Below are 16,572 nucleotides of genomic sequence, written 5' to 3'. Positions count from 1 at the left end.
CTGATTGATTTCTCTTTTATATTTGCAAAACTAATGAAGTCAATGTTGAATTTGCTAAGACTGCAAGGAGAGAAGAATTTCACTAACTCTGAAAAGCTGAATGAAATGGTGTGAGTGTGTACTTTTTGTGGATGGAGGTAAATGGGGTTTCAGTTGTAAATGTCATGATTAAGATAAATATTTACGATAACGACGATGATAGACACATTTTCGGCGCAAGAAAAACAATATTTGAATTCATATTTTTCAACAATGAATTTATTTATTTACTATTATTTGCTAACAGATTTTTTATTGGTTCTCAAACAATCAAAGTATTAAATGAGTATAACGACTTCATCTTCCAATGCACAACGAACGGTTTAGCCTTAACCCTTTGGCCATACGAAATCCTTCTTGAACATGCCATAAGCAACCCAGTACAACAAATTGAATAAGGCAAATGACATGGGAAAGGCAATACGAGCAATGCGATCAATCAGAGACACGCTGTTAACATAACGCATTCCTTTAAGAAAGAAAAATAGAAACAAAAATAGTCAAAGAATATTAAGAAAAACAAATACACGAACATATTTACCTTTTTGTACAGCAGCATCTCGCTCCCTTTGTTTGCGAAACTTAACATCACCTATGAAACAGAGCCACATTTGTTTAGCCTTTGAAATGACAGGAGGTTCCGTTTGTGTGGTCCTTTCCATGGTTGATGTATGCGATGAGGGACACTGAAAGATATGCGTTGGATCATTGTAGATGGGACATATCATGGCATTGCGTTTGCGAAAACCACCCGGCTGAGCTTGACAAACATCGGTTGCCAGAGATTCGCTGCTCTCCCTCATTGACGGGAGCTCAATTTCATTATCAATGTCATCACCTATTTCTTCATCTTCAATATCTTCCCATTCATCTTCGCTAATTGTGGGAATTTCACCACTTCCCACTTTGGTGAAGTAATGAACACCTGCAAATTCCAACAGGGTTGCAATGCAATACAAAAAACTCATCAACAAGAACCAATCCAAGGCAGTGGCGTATTTGACTTTGGGCAAATCTGTGCGTGAGTCTAAGCTAATGGTGGAAAGTGTCAAGACAGCTGTAACACACAAACCCACCCGATCGCTTGTCGCTTCACGATGTATCCAAAATGAAACCCAGGATAATACAACGATCAGAATACAGGGAACGTAGACCTGTGAATATGATAAGGTATTTAAATTAGAGATTTGGATATGTAAAATAAAAAATAAGTACAGAGAAAAAAAAACAAGTGAGTAAAGGCTATAGTCGGGTCGGGGCCGACTATGTGACACCCTACACCGCTACCCCTGTGCATAAGCTTTTGACTGGTAAAATTCAAAATATTAGAATTGGGATAGCTTAGCGCCTTTGCTCTGAATTTCTTCATTAATACAGGTCAATTTTGTTGAAACGCATTAAAGTGAATCGTCAATACAACTCAAATAAAAAATGGAAAAGTGGGATGTACGCCAGCCACCAATAGGCTTCTTTCTCTGTGAGACCCCCATCAACCCCCAAAATTTCGTGAGGAGCCGATCAAAATTCCGACCTGTACTGTGATTGCACAAAAAATGGAAAAAGGGATGCATTACCGACTATTGCGATATCTCTGTTGTTTGACCACCTATGACAATCTACTTCACATCGTTGTAAAGGTGATATTTTCTACTTTCCTTGCCAGGTTTTGTTCTTGATATACCTCTGACAGAAGAGATATATTCGCTTTGAAGTTAATCGTTGGCGTTTTCTCCAAATAAGTTTTTTTTTCACATTCCGACACCTGAATAACATCCGACCATTACCAAGATCAATAAGTTTTTTCCTCTGTGGGACCCCCATTAACACCCAAAATTTCATGACGATCCGATCAAAATTGCGACCTGTAGCGTGATTACAAAATAATGGAATAATGGGATGTATTACCAACTATTGCGATATCTCCGTTATTTGGCCACCTACGCCAACCTACTTTGCATCATTGTAAAGATGGGATTTTCTACTTCCATAGAAGGCAATTGGAAGGTCCCCAACCAAAGTTATGATATTCGTCATTATTTTTAAAATCGCAAAAATTAAAAGTTGGGTTCTATTAGCGGCTATTGCGATATCTTCGTTGTTTGACCACCTACGACAACCTACGTTACATCGTTGCAAAAGTGATATTTTCTAGATAAAATATTGACTTTTTCTCCAAATAAGTTTTTTGCCGATTATCGAGACATTCATTTTGGTATAAATAAGTATGGGTCTACGACCATTATTTCGATGCGTTACGATTTTTTTGGCCAAAACCAACTTATAATACCCTCCCCACATAGTGATGTAGGGTATAATCAGTCGGCTTTATACTAATTAATGCTCTTATTTATGGTTGTGCAAAATAAATTAGAACAGGAGTGTTGAACCTAACTTGTTATACCCTACCTTACAATGCAGAAAGGGTGTTATGAGTTTGTTGTGCTAAAAATTCATGTAACACCCAGAAATATGCATCGTAGGCCCACCATCTGGTATACCATTTTTTTATATCTCGACGAGACAAAGCGATTAAGCCATGTGCGTCCGTCCATTATAAATTGTAATCAAACCCTAGACCGCAATTATATGTTGATCATTGCGATATTTGGTATGGAGGTCGGCTTCCCACCGTCTATTGTTATTCGTATTGTTACTGATCGTAAAATTTATAGTGGGTAAAATTGACCAAAAACATTATTTTTATCCGATTTTGTTGCTGCTCTGTAGGTCGAAATTATGGTTTGAGCTAAATTGTGTGTAAGGTTTGAGTTTATGAATATATCTTACGACTTTATTCCTGGAAGATACATTCCGCCCACGTGACTTGTATTTTGGAGACGAACTAATGTCTTTTCTATTGATGCAAATTGCATCAATGTAGCGGTAATATAACTGTACTGGTGAGCTTGTAAAGAACTACATTTATCTTCCAACCTACAAAATTTTGCAATCATGATAGAGAATTTTTCAAAACATGGATATTAGAATGATGTAAGGGGCCTTGAAATTTTTCATCGACACAGAGCCGGGGGTTAAGTGAACTAATAAGGACTAACAAGGCTTCTTCCGAAACTATAGTATTCTCTGCGTCAATCAATTTCATTACCCAGAGTTAAACATTTCGACTGCCGCGCAAGAAAAGTCGTAAGTCCACTTGTTATGAAATAGAGTTTTAGTTACAGAATGATGGGAGTAACCGATTTGGTCCATAGTTTCCACATGGTAACATTTCTACCAGATTAATTGGACCACTCCTTCGGGTACCTCCCACGCAAAATTTCGGAAAAGTTCGAGCTCTGCTCTCGAATCGCTTTGATTTTTGCTATAACAACTTGTATTTGTTGCCGCCATTACGTCCATACTTCCTAAAAAAATTGCCCAAGTGGTGTTAAAAAACCTATGGCGCCATGTGTAGTGGCTGGAGTGCACTACAAATCTCGAACAGATTAGCCGATTCGGTCCAAAATTTGGCCTTCGTAATATTTTGTCCATCCACTCCTTCGGGCATCACCGCCACAAAAGTTCAAAAATGTTCGGAAAATTTGTGCGCACGATATCTCCTGTAAGGAGTAGCCGATTTGGTGCATACTTTGCACATCGTGAAATTTCTACCAGAAATAAATAAGGTTCTAATATGCACTCCATCGATCCATTCCTTCGGGTACCTGCCACACCAAATTTCGGATAAGTTCAATTTAAGACCTGCTCTGTTTACAGAGATAATACATATTTTTACAGGCAAGTCCATGCTTCCTGACATAGCTTTCAAAAAACTATGTTATGCGGTGACCTACTGAAATCACTGGAGGGTGAGTTATCTATCGAAAAGACATTACTTCCATTTCACACAAGCTGAGGGTATATCTCTGTCGGCAAAGCCGACTGATACTTTTTACTTGTTTCAGAAGTAGTTTAGATGTGCTCTTTCTGTATTTTTGGCCAGGACAATTAGAGATAACACCTTAAGTGGGTGAAATATGTCCTCCCGGAATATATTCACCCAAAAAGGTTTTGAAAACGCCAATTGTGGGTGTTCTCACTAGAATGAAGGGCTGTTGGTTTTCTGCTGTAAGCCTCGAAAATATTTCAATAGTAGAAATATTTTCCTCAGAATTCATCCACAGGGAATATGGAAAACGGAAAATGCAATGTATTAGGATTTTGTAGTAAGAACAATAATGGTTCTTTATTGAATTCTTTGAACAGGAACGACCGCTTACCAAGGACAACAGTACTGGTTGGTGCTCAGTTAACAAGTGTTTATTATGAAGAAAATTACAATGTAGCTTTAGTAAGAATGTTCAAAGAGAGAAAATGAGAGCATACAGGTACAATTCTGAACAGAATTAGGGATGCCGAATGCAAGTATTTCGGAATGTAGGAAAATGTGAATTAGGGTTGTCGATTGGGGAAATCCGGCGTGAACAGGTTTGGTCCATAAAATCCGCAAATATGAGCTAATCATCATGTTAAATTGCAAGCTTCTAATATGTCTTAAACTCAAACCTTTCTTAAAATTTCGTGCCTATTGGTCCAAAATTTAGTTTTTCACCCATTACGATCATCATCAACTAGTAATGGTCGGAACTAGAACTCCCCACAAAATTTTGTTACTATAGGTCCATAATTTAGTCCTGGGGTTTTATTAAAATTTAACACACATAGACACCGCAGGTCTACCGCGAGTACTTCCCGATGTTGCATGAATATTAGAAAAAAAAAACTTTCCACATTGTTGTTTTGTAAAATATATATATATTTTTTTTTAATTTTTTGTTTGTTTTGTTTTTGGTTGAAGTTTCAATCTCATTTGATTGTGTATTACCCCCAATGGCTTAAACTTCATCATTACTCTCTATTACAGAGAGTAATGTTTTTCAAAACGAACTGACAGTGTTGCAAAATTTTTACTGATCACTACCAATATCATGATTTCATCCCGGCGAAGGGAATTATCAATTGGCTTCTCAGTTTTTGAAATGATGCCTTTTTTAATTCACAAATTGAAAGAAAAGGTTGTACGTACCAGGTGAAATACAACACTATACAGGGAAAAGGCCGTGATTTAAAAAGATATCCAATTATCTCCCAAAAGGGATGAAATTTGATCAAACAAACTGAAGCGCAATAAATAATCCAAGAACACTGCTTTTACTACCTTAATAAAATATTTATTACAGAAAGCGGTGGAATGTTTTTTCATCCATCTGAAAATGTTCTCAAAAAGCACTTACGACCTTTTCTTGCGAGGCAGACGATTTTGTTCTTCAAATATTAAAGCAACTATATGTGGACTTTGGTTGAAATAAACACATAACATGTATTATTCTGCAGTCTAACAATGTATTTTGTGTGATATATACCCGAAGGTGCTGTCAAGATTTGACCGTTTAGAACTTGATGTAACTTTGGAAGACATTTTACGATGTCAAAATTTCCGTCAAATAGAAAAAATTCTGAATTTGTAAGATATCGTGAGCATTCATTTCATTTTGGTTGGTGTCGGCACGGTTCTTTAAACCATTATGTCAGAAAGTATGAACTGAAATAATATTTTAACGACGAAATAGTGGCAGAGAAATTTATTTGAAACCGATTTATATCAGGAAGAATTATTACGATGTGAAAAGTATGGTTTACTTCGAGTGTTATTCTGCTCACCATTTTGGGGAAAAATTGTGAACTTTAGTGGTGAGGTACTCGAACTTGATTTATGTTTGGACAAAATTTTAAAAAGGTCGCTATTTTGACAAAATGGATTGATCTGTTTGAGAAATATCGTGAGCACCAGCCAGCCTGTAGTGGGATTCTCTAACGCATTGTTTGATTACCGACAAAAATGGATAAAATTAAAATGTCTTAATAAGGCAAAAATAATTTCAGCATGACCCAGGCTGGCTCCCCGACAACGAAGTGTCAAGGTTGCCGGCGTCTTAGCGTTCTAATCTTCTCAAAACTTTAGTAGACAATTATTCATGATCAAAATCTTCTGATATAGAAGAGCAAATATAAATGACGTAGGAATAAAACTGACCATAATATTTGTGGACATTGACAAATGGGATTACCGAGTGGACTATATTTCGCATTTGAATTTATCAAAATGAATTGCATATATACATGTACTAGTTACGTTAGTTAAGCTTAGCCTTCGTCTGGCAAAAAAAAAAAAAAAAAACAAAATCCTAAAATGCCTGATGATCGGACTTAACCACCCGTGAAACGTAGCATAATGGGACTTCGGTAGACTCCTAATTTTTCAATGTACCTTAGGTCATAACAGCTCAACTCGAAAGATAATTAATTATATAAAATCACTATAAATGACTTTCGCCTTAATGAAGCAAAAATTAAATAAAATGCTTATAATTTCGTTAATTAACGACATTTTTCGGTAAGTTAGCAACTAAAATAAAGTTGTCGCTAAGTCCTACCGATAGTAACAGTGTTACTATTTTTTATTAATACTTTTCATTCATAATTTTGCATTTAATTTTACCGATTTTTGTTGGTAACCAAAAAATGCGTTAGAGAATCCCTCTAATGGTAGACATATCAAAAGGATTACCGCATTTGGTCCATAATCTGCCGATCGTAATATTTGTATCATTTTTGAGGGAGGAGTATATCAATCTACATTATCAGATAGTTCGCCTTAAAATTCGATTTTTTTTGCTTTAAATTCAATATTAGGATTCATCTTAGTTGTTTTACTATTTTTAACAGCTCGAGGTCCTATTTTGTTTTTCAAAATAGTCAGGCTTAATCCCATAGTCGTTGTTTTAATATTTTATTAAAACAACTTTAATTTATTAGTGGGAAAAATTGGCGATGTTTACCAAGGGGTAAGGCAGGGAAGACTATAGTTTCAGATCTCGCCACAGATCTTCATCAGTTCCCTTGTTTCCTGTTTTTCAACAAGAAACTTTTTATACCCAATTGTCAATTGCTCGCTCAAATAGATACGTGAGCAAAGAAACACTCTGATCGCGAGTTGGGAACACTATGCAGTGGTAGAAGTGGAGAATATCGCCTCTTGATTGAAAGTTAAAAATTACAACTTTTAGTGCGAAAGTGAGTTACTACTATGTAAATTCGGACAGAAGAAAACATCTTGCATCTGTGATTTATGAATGCCGACTAATTAAATGCACGGTTAATAATTAATTGCATTTATATTTTTGCATTGTGGTTGTGGTGATTTGTTGCTGTATTTTCTGGCTAAGTACCAAGCTGATAATTGTCATCTTAACTTAAGCCGCTTGTTTACATTTTGAAGTCGTTAGATTCTTTGCTGCCATCTTATTGTTGATCACAGTAGTCGCCGGCATTTTTATATTTTAACGCCGTTATCGCTGCAAACATTCTTTATTTTTGACGCCGTTAATGCAAAATAGCCGCCGTTGAACTTTGCTTTTAATCAGCTGACACAAAAGTAAACAGCGATCGTGCCGCTCAAATTTTTATTTGGCTTTTAATATTTTTTCTTCAAAATGGGAGATCCTTGCGGAGTTTGCAATTCGGAAACCTCAAGAAAAAGAAGTTTGCTATGCAGGACCTGTGATTTATGGTTTCACGTTGATTGTGAGAACGCTTCCAAATCAGTTTTCAACGTTCTTGACCAAAATCGCAATCTCGCCTACACTGCGTTCAAGACTGAAGTTAGAAAACAATTTTCATCACTCAAAGAATCTTTTTCTACCTTTGCTAGTGATATCAAAAAAGAACAAGGAGAAATAAAACGAGGCTTTGAGACTGCTGTTGCGGAATTTCGCGCGGAGATTTCAACCGGTTTGCAAAAAATAAGAGATGAAGTACATAGTTCCCGAGAACTTGCTAAAGCAAATGATATTTCTGTTAAAAGTTCATATACTACAGCACAGACTTAATAGAAATGATGCAATCTTAACTGGTCTTTCTGATAATATTGAAAAGCTTAAATATGTTGCCACATATTTGTGTGCATTTTTAAAATGCAAAATGTTCTTTATATACGGAGACGGCGTTCAATTCTATTAAAATTTAAAGTCATTGGAAAGAGAGATGAAGTTATGTCAGCTTATTTCAAGCATAAATCGCTAAAAGTGTCTGATATTATCGGTGGTTCAAATGGAGACAGAGCTTATCTAAACGACAACTATTCCAACTTGGCCAACAAATTATTTAAAACCTGTTCTAAGTTGAAGAAGGACAATAAAATATCTGGTTTCAGCATTATAAACAGAGAACAAATTGGAACTAAAGGCCTGCGTACATAAGCTGCCTTGCCTGATTGCCTTGCTTACCTGCTTCATTTCTGACGTAATAAAAATAATAGAATAAAGACGAAATTTCGAACTGGGTTGCCATCAGTTGGAAATTGGCTCGGCCTTCTTTGTTCTTTTATTTTTTATTATGTCAGAAATGAAGAAGCCAAGCAAGGCAATCAGGCAAAGCAGCTTATGTAGCCAGGCCTTAAAATTGTCATGTTAGATGGTGATGTCAAGAAATTCAACTATAATGAATTTATAGATAGATGTCTTCAAAATTCATTCACAAATTGCAATGTAAAAGTATTTTCTTCTTTTTCACTTTTTATGATTCTGGGTTGGATATTATTGGCGTTTCGGAAACGTGGTTTAAGCCACATGTATTTTCAAGTGCCCTAATTGTTCCTAATTACAAATTGATTAGAAATGATCGTATCAGCAGTGATAAATCTGGCAATCCTCATCGAGGTGGCGGTGTTTGCTTATATGTTTCTAATAATTTACGCTTCAGAGTTATTTTCCGTGGTATGCAGCATGGTGTATGTGAGTCGTTATTTGTTGAAGTCTTTGGCAATGGCATATCGTCTGTTATTGTTGGCGTGGTTTACTTGCCCAATGGTTCTATTGATGCTTTTGAAAGTGTGCATGCCGATATATTAGATAGATATCCAAATATTGTTTTAATGGGGGATTTTAACTACAATTTGTTTAATCACATTAAATCTCTAAATCTCAGGTCTGTTGCGACTAGATGTGGTCTGCATCCCATACACAACTACTTGCCTACACACATTCATTTACACAACAATAGTACGTCTTTATTGGTAAGCCAACCTAATTGTGTTGTTCACATAGATCAGATTCAGTTTCCTTTTTTCTCTTCCCATGACAGTTTTATTTTTATCTCGATAGATTTTTCACCTGTTTTACGTGATGATTGGGTTGAAATTAAAGATTACAATCGTACTAGGCTTGAAGACATTTCAGATTATATTGATGACCTTGAGCTTCGATCTATATTTCTTTCAAATGATGTGGATTTATAACTTTCCAAATTTAATAATGTTGTAAATGTCCTTCATGCTCATGTCCCAACAACTAGAGTAAGAAAAAATCGTAATGAATACTCTTGGTTTAATTCTAACAGAATACGACAGGCTAGAAAGGAAAGCGATAAGGCATATGGTTTATACCTTCGTTTTCATACTGATGAATATTGGAGAATGTATTGTCATTTGAGGAATAAAGCAAAGGCTATTGTCAGAAAGGTTCGCTCCGAATTTGGTTGTAAGCAATTTTCTAATCTTAATAATGTTCAAATGTGGAAAAATATTCGTTCGATTGGTTGTATTGAACGTGAGAACAATGATCTCTTAGAAAGTGATGTTGATCAGATTGCAAACAAGTTCTTAAGCTACATGAACCCCAGAGATGATCGCGATTTTAATTTTGAAGCGTTTACTGAATCGGATAATTCCTTCTCCTTTAAAACAATATCAAGTACTGAACTTGTTCTTGCCTTAAGCTCTATCAAATCGAACTCTGTAGGTTATGATGCGATTCCTACTAATTATACCGTCAGCATTTATGCTAACGAGGGTATATACACTTTCATACGGGCAAAATGTGCCTCATCGAAATAATGGTTTTAGACCCCAAGTATGTTTGGACGAAATGTGTTTCAGACAATTTGGAGTGGATTGAGCAATGTCCGTCCGTCTGTCTGTCTGGCTGGCTGGAGCGCACGATAACTTCCGAACGGATAAACCGATTCGGTTCAAATTTTGGCTTTCGTAATATTTTGCCCAAACTTAGTTTAAGTTCGAAGATGAGCTATATCGGTCTACTCCTTCCGGTACCTCCCCCACAAAAGTTCGAAAATGTTCGGACATTTTTTACGCACGATAACTCTTGAAGGGAGTAACCGATTTGGTCCATACTTTGCCCATCGTGGAGCGTGTACCAGATTTAGATCAGGTTTTAATATGGACTCAATCGGTCCACTCCGTCGGGTACCTCCCACACAAAATTTTGGAAAAGTTCAGTTTAGGAACATCTCTCGAATCGCTTTGATTTTTGTTTTAGAAACTTGTATTCACTGCCCTCCATACGACGGTATAAGTTTCATCAGGGGCAAGTCCATACTTCCTGAGAAAATAGCCTGAAAGTTGCAAAAAACCCCTATGACACCGTGTGAGGAGGTTGGAGGGCAAAATAACTCTCGAACAGGTCTGCCGATTCGGTCCAAAGTTTGGCCTTAGTAATATTTTGTCCAAACATAGTTTAAGTTCGAAGATAAACCATATCGGTCCACTCCTTCAGGTACCTCCCCCACAAAAGTTCAAAAATGTTCGGAAAAATTGTGCGTACGATAGCTCTTGAAGAGAGTGGCCGAATTGGTCCATACTTTACACATCCTAATATATCTACCAGATATAGATCAGGTTCAAATATGGACTATATTTGTCCACTCCATCAGGTACCTCCCACACAAAATTTCGGATACATGTTCACTTTAAGACCTGCTTTCGAATCACTTTGATTTTTGTTGAAGCAACTTGCATTCGCTGCCTCAATTGCGATGGTAAAAGTTGTTTCAGGGGCAAGTCCATACTTCTTGAGCAAACATCCCTGAAGTTCTAAAAAACCCCTATGGTACCATATGTAGTGGCTGGAGATCCATTCTTTTTAGTATCTCCTCAGCAAAACTTTTGATATTTAATCTTATCAACATTTTTGTCAGTTCAAACGGTCAAAATTTTTAAAACTCCCTAAATACATGCGTTTTTTGGAAAAAATTGTTTCAATATACACAGGCTGAGGGTATATCTCTGTCGGCAAAGCCGACTGATACTTTTTTACTTGTTTTATTAAACTTATCTTTCCAATTATATCTCAATATCTATTACATTTGATCAATACGATACTAACTGTTTCCATATACCCATCTGCATGGAAGCTAGGACGTGTTGTTCCAATACCTAAAGATGGTAGCCATGATATTGATAATATTAGACCTATTACAATACTTCCTGCAATGTCTAAAATTCTCGCAAATGTAATGAAAAATCAAATTTTTGAACACATCAACAGATATTCTCTACTTAATACCTCTCAGTTTGCGTTTCGTAACAATCATAACACCACCTCTACGTTGCTTGCTCTTACCGACTCTATCAGAAAAGAACTAAATGATAATGTATGTTGCGCTATGGTCTCACTGGATCTCACAAAAGCTTTTGATTGACTAAACCACCATATTGTGATTGAGAAACTACGTGATAACTTTAGATTTTCGAGGACATCTTGTAGACTGATTCATTCCTAATTGTCTGGACGTAGTCAGTACGTATCTGTAAATGGGATTTGTTCTTCTGTTGATTGGGTTACATCTGGTGTACCTCAAGGGTCAGTATTGGGCCCAATACTATTGCTTATCTACATAAACGACATTATTAATAATATTAAGAATCAGTTTTGTCAACCTTTTTTTGCAGATGATTTCTTTTTACTATTTAAATCACAATCTTCACAAGAGTCCATAAATTCTCATCTGAGTATTATATCAAAGTTAATGGAAGATAACAAGCTTAAAGTAAACCCTCTAAAAACTAAAGTTATAATTTCCACAATAGAAATCGTGAGATTTGTTATCCCAATGTTTCTATAAATGATATTCAAATTAATTCTGTTGGCTCTGTTAAATGTCTCGGTGTTATACATTATCACAATCTGAGTTTTGATAAGCATATTAATACTTTGTCCAATAAGATCTGTCTTACTTTGAGGAGGCTATATAGTCTTAAAGCATATACTCCTAGGATTGTGAGAATGCGTCTGGGGTATTCTTTACTTATGAGCCTGATTAATTACGAAATTGAAGTTTATACAGGTACTTGGTCTTACAACATTGATAAAGTTGAAAGATTTTTTAGGAAAATTATACGATATGTATATTCATTAAATGTAAACGATCATGTTAATGCTCTTGAATTTACACATGAATTTTTGGGCTGCAATTTCCGTAACTATATTAAACAATATCATGAAAATGCAGCAACCTAAATTGTTAGTGAATTCATTTAATTTTATTCATTCAACAAGAAATGTTCAAATTTATATTCCGCTTGTACGTTCTTCTATGTATGAACACTCATATTTAGTGCGTGTTTATCGTATCTGGAATTATCTCCCAAATGATCTAAAATTGTTCTCTTATTCATAACATTCTTTTAAACATAAACTGAAAGTTTACTTTAACGGTCAAGTTAATTATTATCGCTGGTTGGTATTGGGGTTATCTTGTTCTAAAATGTTTGCAGTATTCATATGGCTGGGAAGCCTAATCGATTTTGTTTGTTATTATAAATTTAATTTTTCTTTTTTATTATATTGTTGAATTATTTGCATAGTCTTTATCTTACAATACATAAATAATAAGCTTTGTAAGCTTTCTTTGTATAGATATTGAATAAATAAAAATAAAATAAATAAAAAAATAAAAAATGTGGGGGCTATATCAAGATGTGGACCTATATTGACAATTTTTGGTAAGGAGAAAACGTTATATTTCAATTTTTAACTAAATCGATTGATTATTGTAGGTAACCGTTACAGGGGGTCTATTCCCCGGCGTCGCAGTAAGTCGAAATTAATCTATTGAGAAATTGATAGTCCATTATAAAATAAAGAAAATAATACACAGAAAAAATTGACAACGATTTGATGAACAAATTCAAATATTCAATTAAATTTTGATTGACTTTTTGCAATAAACGAATTGTCATATTTACAATCAAACATTTATCAAACATTTCCCCAAACATTTTCAGTTTTTGACGTTGTTTTTTTTGAGCAGTCATTTATTAAACATATAACAACTTTAATTTCGCTGTCTTTCAAAAATGTAGTTACCTATTAGTTACAAAATACAAATTTTGATAAAGCTGTTTATTGGAAAAGTGTTTTTTTCTGTGCATAACGTGACGCAACCATTTAAAATAAATTTCATGGAAAAAGAGTGTCCAGAGGAAGTGATGTAGGACATTACGTGGTCGGCCCCGTCTGGCTATTGCCTTCTCTTACTTGTTTATTTTTAGCAAATTAAAGAGTTTGGATTATATAAGCATAGTCAGTGCTGTGCATGGGTAGTGTTGGATATGTTCATTAACCAGATTCAGTAGCGTTTGTGATTTCCCTAAAAAAACTGGATGAGAATTAAGTCGAGTTCTAAAACTAGGAAATAGTAAATTTGATCGAAATTTCAAACTAACAAACTAAACTGGTAATTTGTTTTAATTGGAGTTCTGTTTTTCTGGGGGAGAACTGACCCAATCCATGCAGAGCTTTCCAAACATTATAAATGTTCAAAGTATTTGCATTTGGTGTTAATGAGACGATGCATACACCTTATGAGGATGTCGCCTGTGGCCGAAACAGGTCGTAAGGAAACCCATCAATAAAATTATGTTATACACAAATTAAAAGAATGCAGAAGGTGAGAGTCTATGTTTAAATCTTTTCCCCTTCGGCAAATAGAAACCCTTTAAATGTGTTTACAATAATAAGTCTAATTATTTAGGTGTTATATCCATGGGTTTTATGTCGGAGAACATATTTTTTTAATTATGAAGCGGATAAGTTCTTTTTTACTTTACCTGTATCAAAAAATATCCCGTATGTCTCTTTAAGTTGAAAGCAACATGGAGCGTAGAAAAATCACCCTCTCTTCTAGCATAGGTTAGATTACGACTTCTCATGCTAATCAAATCGAATTGATTGAGGGTCATGCCAGGTACAAAAGAAACTGCTTCGTCGCCACCTTTCCATTCGTAGACTAATTGTCGACTAGTGTAACCATCTGAAATATCAGTAATAAGAATATAATATAAATTTCCCAACAACTACGTCAGCATACTTACAACTGCCGAAAATAAGTGGACACGATTGACGATCCATTGGGAAGTTTTTCAGTTCCATGGGACATGTAGCTTTGATGGTCAGTCTGTAAATGAAGTGTGACTTAATAAAAATACCCTTTCTGCAAAGTATTCTTAATTCATAATGTACCTCATTGAGTATAAAATTCCACCATCCTGATCCAAACGTAACAGCTTATTGGGTACTGTAATTGTGTGGATGTGAGAATGTTTGCCATTATAGAAATATGTATCTGGTCTCCAAATTTTATCCAGCATCTGAAAATAAAATGTTATCAAATTAAGATTTTCCCTGGCAACTTTGAGTGAATAGCCTAAGCACACCTTTATACTCAGTGATAGACTTTTGATTGGTCCCTGGAAACTTAGACGCTTATCTTTCCAATATTGACGAAAATAACAATCCATTGAATAATCCATATCAAGTTCAGACACTGGACCCATGCTGCGTATCAAGATATTGGTTTTCACCACAGTTGGGATTCCTAATAGAAATATATATTTTATTAGTGAATTAATGAATGTTAGGGGGTGAATGTACCTTGTCCATGTGTGGGCAACTGAGATTGTTCATAACTCTTCAGAAGATTTTCCAATAATATGGAAATATTTCTGCTAAGCATGTCCGTTGAGGCCGTACGCTTTCGCATAACATTCGGATCTGTGCCATTATGACTGCTCTTAAACACAGTTACTCGTTGGGTTGTTGTATAGTCGCCAGGAAATCGTCTCCTGCGATACGTGTTGGTATTTCCAATGTCCATATTGGGAATTAAGTTGTCAGTGTAGTCATTGTCTTCGTTGGAAGATCTATAAACATTTGCAAAGCAGTAAGAAATATTGAAGAAATTTATTAAAATCGAAATGACTTACTCTGTGTCAATGTTGTCGTTGCTGCTCGTGTAGGTCTCAATTGTTTTGTTTTTATTCCAATTGTGGTCCATTGAAATCCAAGTTGCTGTGGGTATACCATGACATTGAAGTTTTAAGAAACCTATCACAATTATTAGACTGAAATTATAAAAAACACACTTTAATTTTTATTTAATTTCGTTGATTATTTGGGTTAGACGAGTATATCATTTTGGATGCACTTAAGAAAAGCTTGCAGAGCAGTCCAGCAGGGCAAACAAAGAACTTTAAATCTTTTGTTACTGACGACTGTAACAATTGAGATTGTGCCATACATTTGGCTTGAATCGAATAAACATTGTGCATTGTACGAACAACGACGAAGCTTATACGAAAAATTCCCATCATTTTATTGCCTTTAAATCTACCCCCGAAACGGATGGAGGACAACATTTCACTTTACTTATTTTATAGTCATACGGCAATAAAATGACTTATGTCTCCGACTAGTGTTGTCATCTAGACATTTTACAACTCTCAGCTATTGTAATTACCCGCCTTGATGCGTGTACGTTTATTTGAACTCATCTGCCCCGAAATAGTTGTTCATGTTGTTATCTGGAACTAGGTTTCCTTGAGGAAATTCGCATTTAGCGTGCATGACAGCTATTGTGTCTCACATAACACATACTCGTACATATGTGTGCAACATATTTGGGCGAGAACCTTTGCACTCACTTCCTTTGGCGGCAGCAACACTACCATGATGTCAATTTTAATTTGAACTAAAAGACTTGATCTCGTTCATCGTCATTAGGGTACTCATTTTTGCCAACAATCAGCACAAATGCTAAGGACAGTGAGAGCTGGAATGTGTCTTAAAAGGAAAATGTCTCAAGAGACTCGTAAAATTTCAACTTAATAATGACAAAGCAAAAACAACGAAAACGGGAGGCGTTAAGAGAGTGGGGACTAGTGTTTGAAATCGGTGTAAGTTTGATTTTGATGTAACTATTTTATTGCCTCAGAAGTCCAAGAGAAATGTAAAAAAAAGGGTAAGTAGTCATTTTTTTCATGCACTTTGAAATTTGTGACGCAATTAAATTGTATAAGTGAAACATGAAAAGAATTCACAATTGCGTCCTTCCTTTAGCGTTGCTACGAATCTCCACACCTTTTTATGTGTGAAACAGTTTGCTTGTCATTTTGTTACATTATATTTATGCTGTTATTATATACTTGTCAAACTATTAAATCCCCTTTTCTATTATTTGTGAAGAAAATCCAGAAAAAAATCTTTTATTTTATACTGGCCATTGTTTTCTTACTGCATGACATTGAATGCCGGGGGAGGTAGATGATATGTGTTAACAATTAAATTCATAAAATGCAACTTGGAAAGTGGCATTTTTAAAGTTGAATGTTTTATAACACATTTCAGTTAGTCATTTATTCTTTCGAAATTTTAAACAGTCCTGATCTTAAATCAGGCC

The 16,572-nt window shown here is 35.3% G+C and overlaps 1 protein-coding gene across 1 annotated transcript in view; it reads right to left on the bottom strand.

The window, feature by feature from the left end:
- Window positions 1-236: 236 nt before the first annotated feature.
- The window catches only part of LOC141397442 (gamma-aminobutyric acid receptor subunit alpha-2), a 37,123-nt gene continuing 20,787 nt past the window's right edge, over window positions 237-16,572 (bottom strand). Inside the window, exons 2-9 of the mRNA XM_073973596.1 lie at window positions 15,101-15,238; window positions 14,769-15,037; window positions 14,552-14,712; window positions 14,358-14,485; window positions 14,210-14,292; window positions 13,946-14,148; window positions 581-1,193; window positions 237-508 (exon numbers count right to left, since the gene is read on the bottom strand). Of these exons, the coding sequence (XP_073829697.1) occupies window positions 369-508; window positions 581-1,193; window positions 13,946-14,148; window positions 14,210-14,292; window positions 14,358-14,485; window positions 14,552-14,712; window positions 14,769-15,037; window positions 15,101-15,238 (1,735 nt within the window). The 3' untranslated portion in view covers window positions 237-368. The remainder of the gene's footprint in view (window positions 509-580; window positions 1,194-13,945; window positions 14,149-14,209; window positions 14,293-14,357; window positions 14,486-14,551; window positions 14,713-14,768; window positions 15,038-15,100; window positions 15,239-16,572) is intronic.

The sequence above is a fragment of the Musca autumnalis genome, unplaced genomic scaffold (genome assembly GCF_047663935.1).
Source record: "Musca autumnalis isolate F117 unplaced genomic scaffold, ASM4766393v1 scaffold_3, whole genome shotgun sequence".
Lineage (NCBI taxonomy): Eukaryota > Metazoa > Arthropoda > Insecta > Diptera > Muscidae > Musca > Musca autumnalis.
This window is presented reverse-complemented; position numbering and strand designations above follow the sequence as displayed.